The sequence below is a fragment of the Chiloscyllium punctatum genome, chromosome X, assembly GCF_047496795.1.
Source record: "Chiloscyllium punctatum isolate Juve2018m chromosome X, sChiPun1.3, whole genome shotgun sequence".
NCBI classification, from domain to species: Eukaryota; Metazoa; Chordata; class Chondrichthyes; order Orectolobiformes; family Hemiscylliidae; genus Chiloscyllium; species Chiloscyllium punctatum.
This window is the reverse complement of record NC_092791.1, coordinates 30662236-30683217: the sequence shown is the minus strand read 5'-3', so window position 1 is coordinate 30683217 and position 20982 is coordinate 30662236. Positions and strand designations below refer to the sequence as shown.

Genomic DNA, 20982 nt, shown 5'->3' with positions numbered 1-20982 from the left:
CCAACATTGCCCTTTACAGACAAAGGTGGAACCTGTCCAAAAGGTGCAGTAAAATGTTGTGCGTCTGGCTGTGACTATGTGTGTGCACGCTATTGGAGACTTACCCCACAAAGGCAGCAGCAGCAGCAACAGCGGTCTTATTGTTGGTGTACAGTCCAGCTGCCCCAGAGAGGGGGCAGGTGTGTGAGAGGTTGGGGGCGGGCGGGGAGGCGGTGTTGCACAGAGTTAGGGGGCGGGGGGCGGTGTTGGACGGAGTTAGGGGGCGGGGGGGCAGTGTTGGGGGCGGGGGGGACAGTGTTGGACGGAGTTAGGGGGCGGGGGGGACAGTGTTGGACGGAGTTAGGGGGCGGGGGGACAGTGTTGGACGGAGTTAGGGGGCGGGGGGACAGTGTTGGACGGAGTTAGGGGGCGGGGGGACAGTGTTGGACGGAGTTAGGGGGCGGGGGGACAGTGTTGGACGGAGTTAGGGGGCGGGGGGACAGTGTTGGACGGAGTTAGGGGGGCGGGGGGACAGTGTTGGACGGAGTTAGGGGGCGGGGGGACAGTGTTGGACGGAGTTAGGGGGCGGGGGGACAGTGTTGGACGGAGTTAGGGGGCGGGGGGGACAGTGTTGGACGGAGTTAGGGGGCGGGGGGGCAGTGTTGGACGGAGTTAGGGGGCGGGGGGGCAGTGTTGGACGGAGTTAGGGGGCGGGGGGCAGTGTTGGACGGGGTTAGGGGCGGGGGGACAGTGTTGGGGTGGGGGGACAGTGTTGGACGGAGTTAGGGGGCGGGGGACAGTGTTGGGGTGGGGGGACAGTGTTGGACGGAGTTAGGGGGCGGGGGGACAGTGTTGGACGGAGTTAGGGGGCGGGGGGGTGGTGTTGGACGGAGTTAGGGGGCGTGGGGACAGTGTTGGACGGAGTTAGGGGGCGGGGGGACAGTGTTGGACGGAGTTAGGGGGCGGGGGGGACAGTGTTGGACGGAGTTAGGGGGCGGGGGGACAGTGTTGGACGGGGGGACAGTGTTGGACGGAGTTAGGGGACGGGGGGGCAGTGTTGGACGGAGTTAGGGGACGGGGGGGGCAGTGTTGGACGGAGTTAGGGGGCAGGGGGGACAGTGTTGGACGGAGTTAGGGGGCGGGGGGACAGTGTTGGATGGAGTTAGGGGGCAGGGGGGACAGTGTTGGACGGAGTTAGGGGGCGGGGGGACAGTGTTGGACGGAGTTAGGGGGCAGGGGGGACAGTGTTGGACGGAGTTAGGGGGGCGGGGGGGACAGTGTTGGATGGAGTTAGGGGGCGGGGGGCAGTGTTGGACGGAGTTAGGGGGTTGGGGGACAGTGTTGGACGGAGTTAGGGGACGGGGGGGACAGTGTTGGACGGAGTTAGGGGGTGGGGGGGACAGTGTTGGACGGAGTTAGGGGGCGGGGGGGACAGTGTTGGACGGAGTTAGGGGGCGGGGGGGGACAGTGTTGGACAGAGTTAGGGGGCGGGGGGGGCGGTGTTGGACGGAGTTAGGGGGCGGGGGGACAGTGTTGGACGGAGTTAGGGGGCGGGGGGGGCAGTGTTGGGGCGGGGGGGACAGTGTTGGACGGAGTTAGGGGGCGGGGGGACAGTGTTGGACAGAGTTAGGGGGCGGGGGGGGTGGTGTTGGACGGAGTTAGGGGGCGGGGGGGACAGTGTTGGACGGAGTTAGGGGGCGGGGGGGACAGTGTTGGACGGAGTTAGGGGGCGGGGGGACAGTGTTGGACGGAGTTAGGGGACGGGGGGGACAGTGTTGGACGGAGTTAGGGGGTGGGGGGGACAGTGTTGGACGGAGTTAGGGGGCGGGGGGACAGTGTTGGACGGAGTTAGGGGGCGGGGGGGCAGTGTTGGACGGGGTTAGGGGGCGGGGGGACAGTGTTGGACGGAGTTAGGGGGTGGGGGGACAGTGTTGGACGGAGTTAGGGGGTGGGGGGGACAGTGTTGGACGGAGTTAGGGGGCGGGGGGGACAGTGTTGGACGGAGTTAGGGGGCGGGGGAGGCGGTGTTGGACGGAGTTAGGGGGCGGGGGGGACAGTGTTGGACGGAGTTAGGGGGTGGGGGGACAGTGTTGGACGGGGTTAGGGGGTGGGGGGACAGTGTTGGACGGAGTTAGGGGGCGGGGGGACAGTGTTGGACGGAGTTAGGGGGCGGGGGGGGACAGTGTTGGACGGAGTTAGGGGGCAGGGGGACAGTGTTGGACGGAGTTAGGGGGCGGGGGGACAGTGTTGGACGGAGTTAGGGGGCGGGGGGGGACAGTGTTGGACGGGGTTAGGGGGCAGGGGGACAGTGTTGGACGGAGTTAGGGGGCGGGGGGGACAGTGTTGGACGGAGTTAGGGGGCGGGGGGGGACAGTGTTGGATGGAGTTAGGGGGTGGGGGGACAGTGTTGGACGGAGTTAGGGGGCGGGGGGACAGTGTTGGACGGAGTTAGGGGGCGGGGGGACAGTGTTGGACGGAGTTAGGGGACGGGGGGGACAGTGTTGGACGGAGTTAGGGGGTGGGGGGACAGTGTTGGACGGAGTTAGGGGGCGGGGAGGCGGTGTTGGACGGAGTTAGGGGGCGGGGGGACAGTGTTGGACGGAGTTAGGGGGTGGGGGGACAGTGTTGGACGGGGTTAGGGGGTGGGGGGACAGTGTTGGACGGAGTTAGGGGGCGGGGGGGACAGTGTTGGACGGAGTTAGGGGGCGGGGGGGACAGTGTTGGACGGAGTTAGGGGGCAGGGGGACAGTGTTGGACGGAGTTAGGGGGCGGGGGGACAGTGTTGGACGGAGTTAGGGGGCGGGGGGGACAGTGTTGGACGGAGTTAGGGGGCGGGGGGGACAGTGTTGGACGGAGTTAGGGGGCGGGGGGGTGGTGTTGGACTGAGTTAGGGGGCGGGGGGACAGTGTTGCACTGGGTTGGGGGACAGGGGCGGACGGAGTTAGGGGGTGGAGGGGCAGTGTTGCACGGGGTCTCGCGCACTGCTGCAGTCTCCTGAACTGGGAAACCAAATTTTTAAAACTGAGCCCCAAAGGAAAGGCATTCAAAATCGATTAACCGAATAATCCATTAGCCGAACGAAATAGTGCCTGCTCATCACATTCAGATAATCGAGGTTCCTCTGGAGACAGATTAAATGGGTGGCCAAAACTTTGGCAGAAGAAGAATAATAATGTGGGAAAAGGAGTTTATTCAACGGCAGGGGGAACAGAAAGGCAACACACTAGTCAATGGAAAGCCACTGTAGAATGCTACGGTATAAGTGTCTTTGTACACAGATACAAGTGGTTAGTATGCACATACAGCAAGTAATGAGGAAGGCAACTGAAAAGGTGGTCTTATGTTAAAAATCACAACACCAGGATGTAGTTCAACAGGTTTATTTGGAAGCACTAGCTTTCATAGCGCTGCTCCTTCATCAGGTAGCTGTGGAGCAGGATCATAAAACACAGAATTTATAGCAAAAGATTATGTGTCATGCAACTGAAACGATACATTGTACAAACCTAGATTACTGTTAAGTCTTTCATCTTTGAGAATGGACTGCAGGTTTCGTTTTATAACACCTGAAGTTAAGTTATCTCGAGAATGTGACTTAAAGTTCTGGGATTTACATATTAATGAACCAAAACCTGTAACCCATTCTAAAAGATGAAAGACTTAACAGTAATCTAGGTTTGTTCAATATATTGTTTCAGTTGCATGACACTCATCTTTTACTATAAATTCTGTGCCTTATGACCCTGCTCCACGGCTACCTGATAGAGCAGCAGTGCACTGAAAGCTAGTACTTCCAAATAAACCTATTGGACTATAACCTGGTGTGAGATTTTTAACTTTGTCCACCCCAGTCCAAAACTGGCACTTCCACATCATTAATAATAATGGGCTTGGAATAAAGTAGAGAAGTATTGCTACAATAGTATAGGACATTGGTGAGACCAAAACTTAGCTTTAGTCTTATTGTTTAAGGAGGGCTACACTTGCACTGGTGGCAGTTCAGAGAAGATTCACTTGATTGATGAAGAGATTTACCTTGAGAGGAATAGCTGAGCAGGTTACACCTATACTCATTAGAATTAATAATTGAATAATGAGAGGCAATCTTATTGAAACAGAAGATACTGAGGCTTGACAAGGTAGAGGCTGAGAGGATGATTCCCCTGTGGGGGAACCGAGAACTAGGGGCAGTTTCAAAATAAAAGGATTCCCATTTAAGATGGAGACAAAGATAGAAGCAAAGAGGTTCTTCTGCAGCTGTACAGGGCCCTGGTGAGACCACACCTGGAGTACTATGTGCAGTTCTGGTCTCCAAATTTGAGGAAAGACATTCTGGCTATTGAGGGAGTGCAGCGTAGGTTCACGAGGTCAATTCCTGGAATGGCGGGACTAACTTACGCTGAAAGACTGGAACGACTGGGCTTGTATACCCTTGAGTTTAGAAGACTGAGAGGGGATATGATTGAGACATATAAGATTATTAAAGGATTGGACACTCTGGAGGCAGGAAACATGTTTCCGCTGATGGGTGAGTGCCGAACCAGAGGACACAGCTTAAAAATAAGGGGTAGACCATTTAGGACAGAGATGAGGAGAAACTTCTTCACCCAGAGAGTGGTGGGTGTGTGGAACACTCGGCCCCAGAGGGCAGCGGAGGCCCAGCCACGGATTCATTTAAGAAAGACTTGGATAGAGCTCTCAAGGATAGTGGAATCAAGGGTTATGGAGATAAGGCAGGAACAGGATACTGATTAAGGATGATCAGCCATGATCATATTGAATGGTGGTGCAGGCTCGAAGGGCAGAATGGCCTACTCCTGCACCTATTGTCTATTGACAAGGAGGAATGTCTTCCAGGTCATTTGTCTGTGGAATTCTCAACCACACAAAGCAGTGTGGGTTGGGTCATTGAGTATTTAAGGCAGAGATGTTTGCTTAACAAGAGGCGCCAGGGTTATTGGGAACACCCAGGAAAGCAGAAGTGAGGCCAAGAACAGATCAGCCATGATCTCACTGAATGGCACAGCAGACTTGAGGGGCAGAATGACCTACTCCAAATTCTTGTTATCTTAAAACTGGATTCTAAGTACCTGATCACAGATGAGATCCCATTTTTTCTCATTGTCATACTGTCGAAGCAGTCGTGCTTTGTCTGGGGGGAGATTCATAGAATTCTGCAAAAAAGAAAACAGAGTGTAATTATTCCACAGTGGGACACATTGACAAAATTAAAGTGGACAATCACACATAACAAATATGAACACAGAGGGATGTTTGAATGGGTTTCCAATACTGCCAACACTGCGAAGGTGCACAGGAACCTAGTGACACATCCAATGTAGCTGACAACAAGAACCTACCTGTGGAGTTTATTAGCAGTCTCTTGCACTGCAGCTACCACATGACTCTGGCTGAACCAGAAACACTCCCAACCTTACCCTGTCAGAAAAGCATTTACAGGTTTATAATCAACCAGTTCACACTTTGTGGGTAGCAAGTCCTGGAGTGAGATTTGAACCCAGAGATTCTGGCCCAGACTTTACCTCTGATAGTTGGCCAGGGCGGGTGGAGGGGGGAGGGAGGGAGGAGATATCACATCTTCTGTCTTTCTATGCTCAGATGAAAGGCTACATTTGGCCTGGGAAATCCCACAGCTCACATCAGGTCCGCATATGCCAACCAGCATTTGAGACCAAGAGAATATTTTGTACTATACAATGCTGAGACTGAATTCCAGATGCTCAGAGACTAAATTATTTTGAACACCTCATGGCTATGTCAATGAAGAACAAATGGACTTTTATATTATGCCACACCCCAGACCTCAAAAACCTGGAGACCTTCACAAAAAGTAATCTGCTGGCATACAAGGCAGTCACTTATGCTCATTAAAATTTTCCGAACATGATGAATGACACATTAATCTTTTCCTAATGGCGTTGATCAAGGCAAGACTGTTCGTCAAGCCACCACTTTTGCCATAACAGAACCTTTCATGCGATCCAAATCAGTGGAAAAGGGACTTGGTTAAACATCTGATTGGAGTATCAGTTGTGGCTCAGCTTGCAACACTCTTACCTCAAAATTATGGATTGAGTCCTACCCCAGTTCCTCAGCACAAGAATGAAAGTCCAACAATGGCACAGCAGTACCAAAGGAGTGCTCTACTATCAAAGGTGCGGTCATTCAGAAAGATGTGAAACCAAAGCCCAGTCTGTCCTCTCAGGTGGATGAAAAAAAAGAGTCCAGCGTTATTTTGAAAGGCAGGTGAGTTCTCAACAGTGCCCTGGTCAATACTTTTCCCTCAATCAACATCACAACAACCAGATCACTGGGTCATTATCACATTAAATGCTGGCAAGATCTTGTGTGCGTATTGTTGCCACTTTTCCTTTATTACAACAGTGACTTTTCTTTTAAATTCATTTATGGGCCATGGGCATCACTGGCTGGACCAGTACTTATTGCCTGTGCCTAGTTGCCCTTGAGCTGGTGCAGGCATGATGGGTAGAATGGCCGACAGATTCTGTGACATCCAGAGCATCTCCTGACTTGCATCGATGTGGTTGTGCAACTACTGATGCTAAACATATGCGTTCATCACAGGATATTTCAACCTTTTTGTACTTGAAAAGGGTTAGACGAGGGTTTGGTTAAACTGTGCTTCTAAAGCTCACTTACAAACAGCAGGTTTCCCAGAACAGGCCACATGCCAAGAGGCATATCTGAAGCCAGATAAAGCCAGCTGGCTGGATGATCTCTGCCAATGGGGCTTGTTAAAATACTTTCCAGCAAACATTTACACCTCACAGATTTAAACACCACTTTTTCTTCAGGTCTGCATGGGACTCATGAGAAGGGCTTCCCACATCTGGGCACCTTTGATTCAGAGTTCCATTGGCCTGCCCAGGATCGCAAGCAAAGTCAGAAGGAGAATAGCCCTTGGTCATTTAAGAACTCTCGAATCAGCTGGCTTTAAAAGAACAGATGGTCACTTGTTAAGGGAAGGCATTTGCTGAGGCAAAATGTGACCAAATAAAAAAGTCAGCAGAGTTCCTGGGAGGTGTGATGCGTTCATCAGTTTCCAGTCGTTTGCTTGCACAGAACTTGAGTATTGCTGAAGACAACACGTTGAAACCTCTCATCTTGTTCTCAGGACAATTTGCAAAGTGAAGGGAAAACAACATTTATACTGCATGAGTATGCTAATTGGTGGACACTTTGCCATGAAGAATGCAATAGTTAATAAGGACTGACTAGTTAACTGCCCATGTTTCCTTAAAGTTTAAGCAAGGCAGGTCAGGTTCTGATCAGTCAAGGCATTGCTCCAAGAACTGAACGAGAGAAGGGCTATGATCAATTCTGTTTTTTTTTAAAAACAGGTACAGATAGAAGGAATAACAATAAAATTTGCCAGAAAAACTCAGCAGATCTGACAGCATCTGTGGAGAAAAAAAACACACTTTTTTCACTAGTAGGACATGGGCATTGCTGTTTGGGCCAGCATTTATTGTCCATCCAGAGTTGCCCCTTGAGAAGGTGGTGGTGAGCTGCCATCTTGAACCGCTGCAGTCCACCTGTTGTAGGTTGACCCACAATGCCCTTAGGGAGAGAATTCCAGGATTTTGACCCAAGTCAGGATGGTGGTAGCTCGGAGGGGAACTTGCGGCAGCAGTGTTCCCACTTATTTGCTGCCCTTGTCCTGGTGAATTTCTGTACTGCATTTTGTAGATATTACACACTGCTGCTAGTGAGCGTAGGTGGTGGAGGGATTGAATGTTTGTTGTGTCAATCAAGCAGGACTGCTTTGTCCTGGATGATGCCAAGCTTCTTAAGTGTTGTTAGAGCATCCAGCAAGTGGGAAACATTCCCTTACACTCCTGATTTGCGCCTTGCAGATAGTGGACAGGCTTTGGAGAATCAGAAGGTGAGTTACTCACCGCAGTATTCCTAACCTCTGACTTATTCTTGTAGCCACTGTGTTTACACAGAGAGTCCAGTTCAGTTTCTGGTCAATGGTAAATCCCAGGATGTAGTAACACCAGCGAATGCCAAAGGGACAGTGGTTAGATTGTCTCTCATTAGAGATGGTCATTGTCTGGCATTTGTCAGTTGCCACTCGTCAGCCCAAGCCTGGATAGTGTCCAGATCTCACTGCTTCAGTATCTGAGGAGTCAAGTGGTGCTGAACATTGTATAATCACCGCTGAATGTCCCCACTTCTGACCTTATGATGGAGGGAAGGTCATTATGAAGCAGCAGGCGATTGGGCCAAGGACACTACTCTGAGAAACTCCTGGAGCTGAGATGACGGACTTCCAACAACCACAACATTTTCCTATGTGTCAGGTATGACTCTAACCAGCAGAGTCTGCCCCATGATACTAGTTTTGCTAGGGCTCCTTGATGCCACACTCTGTTGAATGCAGCCTTGATGTCAAGGACTGTCACTCTCCCCTCCCCTCTGGAATTCAGCTCTTTTGTCCATGTTTGAACCAAGGCTGTAATGAGGTCAGGAGCTAAGTGGCCCTGGTGGAACCCAAACTGGGCGTCACTGAGCGGGGTATTGCTGAGCAGGCTGTGTTTGATAGCACTGCCATTACTTTACTGACGATCGAGAGTAGACAGTTGGGGCAGTCATTGGCCGGGTTGGATTTGTCCTGCTTTGTGTGTAAAGGACATACTTGGCAATTTTTCACATTGAGAGGTAGATGCCAGTGTTGTAACTGTACTGGAACAGCTTGGCTAGGGTTGCAGCAAATTCTGGGAGCACAAGCATCCGCTGTTCTTTGTTTTATTACAGATAGAAGGAACATACACACAGTACCAGTTTCAGCTGGACAATTCAAAGCAGACCTCACCACATCTGTCATTAACTCAGTTTGCCTCTGGAAAGGCTATGGAAACACACAAGTGAATGTATGAAAACTTTGTCTTAGTCATGAAGGGAGGTTCATTGTTACACCCCAGGGACCCACTGTTGAACAAGTCGATATCAAGCCAACCTCCCAAAAAAACTAAGACATACCAATAATTTAAGCAAGTGGCTGCCATGACTGAATGTCAGTGTTAGAAATGCAGGTCCCTTTAGAGGTTAACCAGAACAGCTCCAGAGTTCATCGAGAGCACATGATACTCATTGGCGTTTATATTTCAGAGCGGAGCTCTCTTCCCCGCTCCAGCTCCATTTTAGTTTAATCCCGTCCTTCTTTCCAAACCCTTCATTTTTGCTATTGTTGTATTGTAAATTGTTGATTTAGTCCAAGACATGGATGATTTGGTGTTTTTTTTAAATGAAGAGCAGAGTTCTCTGGAGGGGTCTTGAGGTGCAGTGGTAGTGTCCCTACCTCGGAACCAAGTAGTATGGGTTCAAATCCTATTTGCTCCAGAGGTACGCAATAACATCCTTGTACAGGTTGATTAGAAATTACTTAAGAATCAGGTTCTTCGCCCAGGTGGGCATCTGAAACAGGGACAGATGGAAACTGCTGTTTGCGTAAAATTATCAATTCTTTTTTTAAAAAAAAGACAAGTTCTCTGGAGGGCTTCTGAAGTGCAGTGGTAGTGTCCCTACTTCTGGGCTAGAAGGTCTAGCATCAAGTCCCACTGCCACAGAAGTGTGTTCTAACATATCCAAACAGAATGATTAAAAAAGGCACAGCCAAGTTCTTTTCAGGATACATGGGCATCAGGGCTGGAATGCATAATTTTCCCCTCCAATATACCCCCCCCCCCTCTCCTCCCACCCTGTCTTGCCACCTTATCCCTGCTGGGTTTAGAGGGAAATGGGTCAAACACTGGCAGGTGGGTCCAGTTTAGTTTGGAGAACTTGGTCAGCATGGATGAGTCGGACTGAAGGGTCTGTTTCTGTGCTGTGTGACTCTATTTGTTAATTTGGTACTATTTTATTTACTCGTGGGATGGGGGCATCGCTGGCTAGGCCAGCATTTGTTGCCCATCCCTAGTTGCCACTTAAGGTAGTGGTGAGCACTGCACTTGAACTGCTGCAGTCCATGTGCTACAAGTAGACCCACAACTTATTAGGGAGGGTTCTCCAGAATTCTGACACCCAAAACAAAAACGTTGGGTTCTTCCCCTTTGAGGTATTGGTTTCCAGCTTTAAAAAAGGTCGAGAAAGGAAAGGCGAAAACCAGTAGTCTGTGCTAATCTATAAAACCCTTGTCAATCGCTAAAGTCTTTGCTGCTTAAATGAACATCTGGATATCGATCTGCTAAATGTTGAACTCAAGCAAATGTTGAACTACACAGAATTAAATTCTTGCCAAAGTCAGCTCTATCTGAATTAGGACTTGCAAAGAAGGAGCCTGTTACCGTGGCTTCAAAATAGATGAAGGGAAATGCACTGATTGATCTCTTGGTCCTGAGCTGTGTGTGATACCAAGCAAAACTCCTAATGGGTTTCAGTTCCCTCCTGTTCCCCCGACTAACAGGATGCAGGTGCAGGATTCTCCTTACTTTTGACATCTCCCAGCTGGCTCACTATAATGCAAGAGCATGAAAAGATCAGGGGAACCCCCAGGTTCTTCACTATCAACTGGAAGGGCTCCAATAATGGGGAGGTTCCCATTAGATTGCACAATCAATCAATCACAGAGGAGCATAAATAACAAACAACCTTGGAACTTGAACCCACAAACCATCTGGCTGTTGATGAGACAACCCTCCTCCAAATGGTTTACAAACTGATCCCATCTTATTTAATCAAGACTGAATGCCAGATACTAAGTACTAATAACAAATCAAGTTGGTTCATCTCAAGTGTTGTAGGTGAATTTATTCAACAATAACAGACTTCAGTCCATTCAAAATAACAACTCATTGATAGCTTGGTGAATCTTGGCAGCCAGAGGCTAACCTGTATAGAGCTTGGATATCTCACAGGGATGCTGCTGGATCTCAGTCAGCACAGCAATGGCAGTATCAGAAGCTGGAGTACAATGTTCAAATTGGACCCCAGTTGCAGCTCTCAATTGCTGTCAGATGATTACAGCACTGAAGGTGGCCATTTGGCCCATTACAACTGTGCTTGCTCTCTCTGCCAGAGCCATTTGATTAGTCCCATTGTCCCAGCTTTTCCCTGCAGCACTCCAGAAATGCTTTTCTCTTCAATAAATTATCCAAGTCCCTTCTGAAAGTCACAGTTAAATCTGCCTCTTCTCTGGCAATGGATTCCAGATCCTAACTAATCACTTTATAAAAACATGCCTCTTCATGCCATTGTTGCTGATTTTTGCTAATCATCTTATAATCTGTGCCTTCTGGTTCTAGATCCTTCTGCCAAAAGGAAACTGTTTGCTTTCTATTAACTCAGCCTAGATCCCTTGTGATTTTGAATGCCTCTATCAAATCTTCTCTTCTCTAAAAAGCAGAAGAAGAGTTAGTTAGCCCCTCGAGCCAGCTCCGCCATTGATAAGACCGTGGCTAATAGGATTGTGATCTGAACTCTACTCTATTGTCAACCCTTTGGATCTCTTGGTCAGTCAAGAAACCACCTAACTCAGCCTTAAAAAGGACGTTGCCTCCCAGCTTTCCACAGAAGAATACCACCACAGATTAACAACCTTCAGAAAAAAGTTCCTCATCTCAGTCTTAAATGGGAGATCCTTGGTTTTTAATATAGTGACCCCCACATTCAAATCCTTCCCATAAGGAGAAACATCCTCTCAGCATCTGCCCTGTCATGTCCGCTCAGGATCTTGTATGTTCAATAACATCACATCTCAGTCTTCTAAACTCCAATGGACAGATGCCCAACCTCTCCTCAGAGGACAAACTTCCTATCTCAGGATGATTGACAATTGTGCAATTAGCAAGCAGTCAGACTCTTAGGGGAGTAAGGAAATAAGGAAACTAGGGGGACCAGGGTATACTCCTCTTACCCTTCCCTAGGCCACAAGGAGGAGGATAACCAAAGCACGTTGCAACGCCCCCACCACTTAGAATCAGAGATGTACAGCATGGAAACAGGCCCTTCGGTCCAACCCGTCCATGCCAACCAGATATCCCAACCCAATCTAGTCCCACCTGCCAGCGCCCGGCCCATATCCCTCCAAACCCTTCCTATTCATATAACCATCCAAATGCCTCTTAAATGTTGCAACTGTACCAGCCTCCACTACATCCTCTGGCAGCTCATTCCATACATGTACCACCCTCTGCGTGAAAAAGTTGCCCCTTAGGTCTCTTTTATATCTTTCCACTCTCACCCTAAACCTATGCCCTCTAGTTCTGGACTCCCCCACCCCAGGGAATAGACTTTGTCTATTTATCCTATCCATGCCCCTCAATTTTGTAAACCTCTATAAAGGTCACCCCTCAGCCTCCGATGCTCCAGGGAAAACAGCCCCAGCCTGTTCAGCCTCTCCCTATAGCTCAAATCCTCCGACCCTGGCAACATCCTTGTAAATCTTTTCTGAACCCTTTCAAGTTTCACAACACCTTTCCGATAGGAAGGAGACCAGAACTGCACACAATATTCCAACAGTGGCATAACCAATGTCCTGTACAGCCACATGACCTCCCAACTCCTGTACTCCGTACTCTGACCAATAAAAGGAAAGCATACCAAACGCCTTCTTCACTATCCTATCTACCTGCGACCCCACTTTCAAGGAGCTATGAACCTGCACTCCAAGATGTCTTTGTTCAGCAACACTCCCTAGGACCTTACCATTAAGTGTATAAGTCCTGCCAAGATTTGCTTTCCCAAAATGCAGCACCCTGCATTTATCGGAATTAAACTCCATCTGCCACTTCTCAGCCCATTGGCCCATCTGGTCAAGATCCTGTTGTAATCTTCGCTGTCCACTACACCTCCAATTTTGGTGTCATCTGTAAATTTACTAACTGTATCTCTTATGCTCGCATCCAAATCATTTATGTAAACGACAAAAAGTAGAGGGCCCAGCACCGATCCTTGTGGCACTCCACTGGTCACAGGCCTCCAGTCTGAAAAACAACCCTCCACCACCCTCTGTCTACCTTTGAGCCAGTTCTGTATCCAAATGGCTAGTTCTCCCTGTATTCCATGAGATCTAATCTTGCTAATCAGAATATTCCAGAACAGGAAAGTGGCAAAAGATGATCCGAGTCTTAATGAAGTAGGGAGTGTTGGTTGCCAATGGCAGGTCAGTTACCACAGGACAGAGGTTATAATATTGTTCACAAACAAAATAGAAGGCAAATGAGGCGATTCTAAAACTAAGATGCAGCAGAAAGTGGTGAATGCAGATTCCAAAATGACAATTCTGCAAAACAAATTAGATATATTCTTGAAAGGGAGAGAGAAAAACAAAATCACAAAACCATCAGGAAAGTGTGGGGGAGTGAGACTAATTTGATAGCTCCAGCAAAAAGCTAGTAGTGGTACAGTGGGCCAAATGGTCTCCTGCGTCTCAACAATGACAGGAAGGGCTGGAAGTGGACGGTTTATTTTTTGTTTGGGGGTGTTCGTGGAATTAAAATGAAGAAACCACAAGCATGTTGCTTTTAGACACTGTCGCTGTAACCTTGGACATGAAGGGGAGAAATAAAATCTCAAAGCGTTTCCTTCTCAGAACAGAGGCTTTCACAATGGTCTAATAATGCAAACAACATCATTTCCTGTCTGGTGCGTACAGGGGCTGCTCAAAGCCACTCAGTGAGCGTGTCTCGCAGAACATTCCTGGGGACGGCTAACTGCTGCAAGAGGAACCCAGATGGATGCATTCAGTTTTTTTTTAAAAACACTGCTCATGTAGGAAGAATGCAATGAGCTAGAAATTCTAATCCAGCCCACTTGAAGCCCACGATTTGGCTCAATCCAAAGATTATACAATTCATTTTCTTCAGGGCAGCAGTATTAACCCCTGCGTCAGAATAAATCTAGATTCATGTTTGAACTGAATACATTCTGGGCAGAATTAAGTCAGAGCTCAGTGTTTTCCCTCATGTTATTCACAGGAGCTTTCTGCAATGTGGGCTATTAAAGGTTACCTCTCCCAGTGAGCTGCATCGTTTAAGATTCAACATACAATGGACTGAATGCCCTCCTTCTGTGCTATATCAAGTCGTTAAGCTCAAGCAGAACTGAGCCAAGCAGACTCAAACACTCCAATCTCGATCCTCGGTATGCAACAAACTGCAATTGACAACACCTTTATAGGATTAAAAAAAAGTGTCACAAAACTCACTCTACAGGATGGCAAAGTTGGACACCAAATCAGGCAAGAAATTAGGACAGGTAACCAAACGCTTACATAGAGATTATAAAAGGGCGATTTAGAGGAGGAGAGAGGTAGAGAGAAGCCAAGTGTTATCATGAGGAAATTCTGGAGGTGAAGGTCCAAACAATTCAAGGCATGGCTACCAATAACAGGGAAAAAGTGATTGGGGACGTTCAAGATGCCAGACCTTGAGTGGTTAGATACCCACAGGGTTGGAAGAGGTTACAGAAATAGGAAGAGACAGGGTCATGAAATGGAATTGAAAACAAGAGGGCTGCAATTTGTGAAGATGATGAGTTAACCAATCTTGAACCTCAGGACTTTCCACATGGTACCATTACTCATTGCTTTGGGGTTGGAAAGGGGAAACATGAGGGGCAAGCAATGAGGCAGGATTGCCACTTATCAAGTGGTCATCAACTGACAAGGACAGAACCCCCCCCCACCATTTAAAGTAAAGAGGAAAAAATAAGTCATGTCAACTGCCTTAAAGTAAAGAGGAAAGATTAGCTTCAATTTTGCACTCCAAAAAGAACAAAGGAAGACTGGGAGGAAGTGGGCAGTCCATGCCTGGAAACATGGAGTGTCCCTCTCTACCTCAGAAGGTTGGCACCTCTGCCTTGCTGTAATGAAGATAAGCTACATTTGCCAAGCCAATAACAGTTCTGCCATTCCTGCTGTGCGCAGGTCTGGCAATAAACAGAAGTTTAAGGTCTTTCCTGGCTGGCTACACATGAACAGGATTGGATTTCGCCGCCTTGATCAACATGTTTATGTAGAGAATATGCATTTTATACAGTTTCCAGCCCCGGCTCTCCCCTGCAAAATAAGGTGGATCTGCCAAACTCAATGAATGGAGCCCTTTGTCTGAAATTACCCTGTCTGGCTGAAAAGTCCCAACAGAAGCCTAGCCGAATCTGGAAAAGCTAGGCAAGCCATGGGATAGAAACATGGGTAATTTTGGGAGTTGGGATGAAGTTGTCTTGCCAGAGAGCAAGGGTCAAGCTTTTGCAGACAGCAGTGAAAGGGAGGCTGGATTTGAAAAAACTGATGAACCATTATCAGCACAAGCCAGTATTGAAAAGGGCACTTGTCATTTTCACAAGGGTTTGTAAACCAAGCAGCAGAGGGAAAAAAAAGGACATCATATTGTCTGTAGGCTTCCCTGAACTGCTCAGTGGTTGGCACTGTGTGATGTGGTTCTGAACCATACACACAATCCAGAGATGTCCCAGAATTTCAATTCTTAACCTGCACTATGCTTGTAGATTTTGGCTGGGATGAGTATTGAAATAATGAAAATTAAACAGTCTCCCCAGGCATCAGGGAGTGAGAAAGAGGGGGTAGTGGAGACAAGAAAATATTGAAGACCCAATCATTTCTTGTTGGTGTAGGATTTGACTGAGCCCTAGGTTGCTAACTCAAGTCAGATGCATTCCAGGAGGTTTAATCTCTTGATATTTCTGCTCCAAGTTACTAGTTGCAAGAAAGAAAGTGCAAAGCTACCTGTATTCACATCAGGACCCTATCCAAGAGGAACATGTCAATGCATTGCAACTTCCTTTAATTAAACAAAAGTCTACAAACAATAGTTCTCAGAAACTTTTTTCATGGCAACACCAGGACTGATCAGATTCAACATGCCAACCAACCAGTACCCTTTTCCCATCTAGGACAAACTGTGACTCCCTTTGAAATTTATCATTTTTGGATCTGTCCTGTATTATGCAAGAAGAGAGGCTTTGAAATGGGCCCCCTTCAGCAATAAAAGAAAACACTCCGTTTTTCGCTCAATGGTTCCATGACTGCTTTGGTCTTGTTGCTTGCTGAAGTGTCATGGAGATTAATCTCAAATTCCTGGCAACTCCAGGACTTTCCTCATAAGTCCAGGACATCCCTCAAAGGTAAGCACTGACTCCAATGCCTGTTGGCTCAGCAGTTAAAAGGTTTTACATATTAAATGAATCGAAACCTGAAACCCCATTGTGAAGGATGAAAGACTTAACAGCAATCCAGGTTTGTTCAAATACATTCGGATCAGTTTTATGACACTTTGAGCTTTTACTATAAATTCTATATCCTATGATCCTGCCCCATTAGCTACCGGACGAAAGAGCAGCGCTCTGAAAGCTTGTACTTGCAAATAAACCTGTCAGACTATAACCTAGTGCTGTGATTTTTATCTTTGTGACTTGTACTGACTGGGTCAACATGGCTCTCTGTTAACTTGTCTCAACCTTCAGGAGAATCCTTTTTGTTTCTGACAAACATCAGTCAGTCAACAGGGCTCCTGTCTTCAGTCAATGCTGCACATTGAAGATCCAGTTTCACATATTAATGACAAATCTCTTGGACATGGCTGTGAACTCAAAGCAAAACTCAAAGGGGCATTAAGGGAACAAGTGTGTCTTTTATCCACACCATTAACTTGGATTATCATCCCTTCCTAGTCATAAAAACAAGGGAGAAAAGAGACCATTCGACAGAGCAGAGTATGATGTGATGAAACCTTGATGAATACATCAACTAGAACAAGGTGGTACTGCCTGTGCTAGCTTTGCCACATGGGTATGAGTGCAAAGGCGTCCAGGATGCTATAAAATTGAGGTCAGCATTCATTCAAGAGCCTGCTGCCAGAGTTAAGTGAGCCCCTCAAATGCCACTAAATCAGCAGCACTGAATGCAAAGTCCTTGGGAGTGGAGAATGCCATCTTAAAGGTTTGTGCCAATCCCTACCCTGTCACATAGTCAATCAGGAGGAGGCAGTTATAAATTGTCTTTTGTTTCAATTTTATTTCTTCAACAACTTCATTTTCTTTCATTAATGATACATATTTACCCAGGAGATTTGAGCAATTGCAATCCAGGGCACTGTTAGTGCGAAAGGAGGAAGAAAGCAACCAAAATGGCTGCCCCCCCCCCCCGAAAAGAGCACAAAAGGTCGAATCTGGCTTCTGCATTTGCATCTGAAGTGAAGACTGTGTGGTCTTTTGAATATAGCTGTTACAATTCAACTGTTTACTTAGAGCTATTTTCTCCCACAGGAAGTGAGGACAGTCCTCGAGGGAGGGTATGGATGGCTGCTGCAGGGAAATGGCGAGACATTAGACTCATTCACAAAAGCAGATTCAGTTTGAAACCATGCAATGGATGGATCTTTTCCCCCTCTAAATCCCCGAGGCAGTTTTTTTGGCATAAGAAATGTAGACTTAACTTAATTCCTCACACTACCCGGCATGCTTTCTGAACAGCTCTTTATCTCTGTTGGGATAAAACAGCTCTCCTACAGGAACATATCCTTAAGGATACATATATGTAGCAAGCTGGATTCAGGTCATAAAAGAAAGTGCAATTATACAGCTGCTTTCACAGTCCCGGCTTGACCCAAAGCACTTCATAGCCAAATCAAGTGCTTATGCTGCCAAAGTACAGTCATTGTTGTCACACAGGAGATACAGCAACCAATTTGAGCACAGAAAGCTCCCACAATGAGCATTAGCTCAGGTAAACTTTTTACTGCTGCTGTTTCATTGAGATTTTAAACGTTAGCCACAACTTAGTTGATAGTACAGTCATCGCAAAATCAAAAACACATGGGATCAAGCCCACTGCATAGATGCAAGCACACGAGTTCACAACAGTACTGAGGGAGAGCTGTACTGTCAGAAGAGGAGACCTTGAGGCAAGGCTACATCTACTCACTCAGGTTGATGTAGACCATCCGATGGCACTATTTCAGAGAAGGGTGGGAAAGTTCTCAGGGTGCCCTGGCCAACATTTTTTCTCCCACCATTCCACTCATTGTCAGCATGAGAGTGTGCTGGTTGTATATGAAACACGTACACTGACTGCATCTCAAAAGTAACACACTGTCTGCTACTTTGAATCTAATGAGGATGTGAAAAGTCCAATGTAAATCCAAATTCCTTCCTAATCCACATCTTGCTCTACAACCTTTTACCACCATAATGGCAGCTTGTCGAGGAGCACTGGGAAAGTGGGTATCACTCCTAATCGAAGTCAAAATATTGCAGATGTTGGAAATCAGAAGCAATCACAGAGAATGCTGGAGAAACTCAGCAGGTCTGGCAGCATCTGTGGAAAGAGAGAAAGTAAGCTAATTTTTTATGTTCTTCTTCAGAACTGAAGACTTTCTGGGTGTAGGCTTGCTCACTGAGCTGCAAGGTTCATTTTCAGACGTTTCATCACCATACAAGGTAACATCAGTGAGCCTTGCGGAACTCAAGGAAACCTAAAACACAAATAAAAAGCGGGCCATACCACCAGTGCTTCATCCAGAGGCCCACTGATGATATTACCTAGTATGGTGATGAAATGTCTGAAAACAAACCTCCCAGCTTAGTGAGCAAACTTACATTCAGAACCTCAACCTGAGCAAACAAATCTTCTCAAAACTTACTATCTGAAGACTCTTGTGAAGATTCATACCAGATTTGAAACACTAAGTTTCTCTCTGCAACCAAGCCCACGTTCTCTTCCCCAAATCAGGAGAATGTGCTCGCCTGAGTCCCCACTATCAAGAGCACACCATCTAGGCCACCTCCCTCCAGGGCTATGGCAATGACTGAGTGCATTCTGCATCATTGGGCATTGCCTCTTGCTCAGGCAGAACGTTGAAACAGAAGCCTTTCCTGTCCTGGTCAGGTGGATTTTAAATATGTCCATGGTACAACTCAAAAGGAGCAGGGCATTACCCTCTCAACTAATGCCAACCAAGCTAAACAGTCACCTTCTTGTGCAGCTCAGCGCTGTGTGAAGTATAGTTGTTATACAAGGCATCATGACAAGAAGATGTTCAACTTCCAAAATATTAAACGATCGATTCCAGAGTTGCTGTGGGTAATTAGACCGACATGGTTTCCCTCCTCCTTGACACTGCCCCAATTCCCAACAGCACACATGACATGTGGTTACCATCCTTCACCCCTCTTTCTTGGCACTGAAAGGGTTAACAACAGAAGCACACAGAAAAGTAAAACCTCATGTGCATAGAACAAAAAGCCCATTCAGAACACTTTGGTAAACTGCACAAAACCAATGGATTAATCTTTCTCTTCTTCCATTTCAGTATCTCAGCTTCAGATAAGAGAGGAAGTATACTCTTGGAAAACCCACAAATGCAGATGTAAGATTGTTTTGGGGCTTTTTTTGCTATTAATTGCAGTACGGCACTAAATCACTCAGGCCAGGATGTTGGTTTATTAAGTTGCCCCTACGCCAACTCCCTAACGGTGCACTTACAATCACAACCAGATGCCCTTTGTGGGTCAGTTACTACAATTCAGAGCTTGCAGCACTTAAGATTAGACCAAAGCTTCTGGTAGCCAAAGACACAAATGAATCTTCAACGCACATTCACGGGAATCTGACATTTTAAGAACAGAAATGTCAATTGCACAAGTCAAATGAAACCGGGTCAGGAGTTCAGGCTATTGACTGAATCCTATAAGTAGATGTGATGCCTGCTCTCCATCAACTAAAGCCAACACCTCTGGGGGGCTTTGCAAAGCAAAGAGAAAGTAAAACTTGTAAGGCCAAGAACCAAAATCCCTTGGCAGGTTTGTCTTGTTTAAAGAGAATAGGTCCCTGCTGTGAATATGTAGCTTCTAACTTTTACTTTCATAATGTAACGACAAGCGAAAGGAAACACCCCACAGCTCAGGGGAGATATTTCAGTTATGCTGCATGCTACAGAGTTACCCAGATATATGTGGTTGCTAACTCTGGCAGATGTATTCTTGGAGACTTTCGAGAATGACTCAGTCTTTGCACTCCTGCCACTGGTCAACTGACATGTCAACAAAAGCAGACAGGCAGGTGCAGCAAACAATTTGAAAGGTAAATACTATACTGGCCTTCATTACAAGAGGATTCAGTTCATAAGTAGAGATTCTGGATTAGTGGTGCTGGAAGAGCACAGCAGTTCAGGTAGCATCCAAGTAGCTTCGAAGCTACTTGGATGCTGCCTGAACTGCTGTACTCTTCCAGCACCACTAATCCAGAATCTGGTTTCCAGCATCTGCAGTCATTGTTTTTACCTCCTAAGTAGAGATGTCTCACTACATTTATACAGGGCTTTAGTGAGACCACATCTGGAGTATTGCATGCAGCGTTGGTCCCTGTATAAGGGATACATAGAATTTGCCCAGGGCTGGACAGTTTAGATGGAGGAATGAGTCTCAGATTAGAGGGTAAACCATTTAGAACAGAGAAGAGGAAACATTCCTTTACTCAGAAGGTGATCAACCTGTAGACTTCATGAACATAGAAGGCTGTGGAGGCTGGGTCACTGAATATAGTTAAGAGAGAGAAAAGTACATGGTTTAGATATAAAATGACATCAAAGGGTATGGAGAGAAAGTGGGAATGTGGCCTTGATATAGAGGATCCACTATGATCATATTGGATGGTGCAGCAGGCTTGAGGGGCTGAATGGCCTACTCTTGCTCCTAGTTTCTATGTCTAAGTGCTCACAGATAGGAGGGAAGAGGATAGACTCAAAGCCAACCCTCTGAACACCACCCCTCAAAGTGTCCATCCCACAAAAAGCAAAAGGAAAAGGCTCCACTTCCTCACCATTGGATTCCCTGGAGAATAGGCCTTGACCAACAACCCTGATGATCCTGAAGCTTCCAAACTCAGATTGGCAGACCATCGAGGCCCACACAAGCTCAGCTACTCGTCAAAGCTGGTCAGTCAGCAGATTGGTCAGATTCTCTTGGTGGTGGGGGTAGCAAGTTAATCAACCCAAAAGTCAC

The 20982-nt window shown here is 47.1% G+C and overlaps 1 protein-coding gene across 4 annotated transcripts in view; it reads right to left on the bottom strand.

The window, feature by feature from the left end:
* LOC140471076 (formin-like protein 3) overlaps positions 1-20982 on the bottom strand; it is a 224817-nt gene that overhangs the window by 135079 nt on the left and 68756 nt on the right. For all 4 annotated transcript variants that reach the window (XR_011956846.1, XM_072566920.1, XM_072566921.1 and 1 more), the window contains exon 2: positions 5070-5153. Coding sequence is in view for 3 of the 4 variants with exons in the window: in XM_072566920.1 (XP_072423021.1) it covers positions 5070-5153 (84 nt within the window). In the remaining variant the exon portion in view is untranslated. The remainder of the gene's footprint in view (positions 1-5069; positions 5154-20982) is intronic.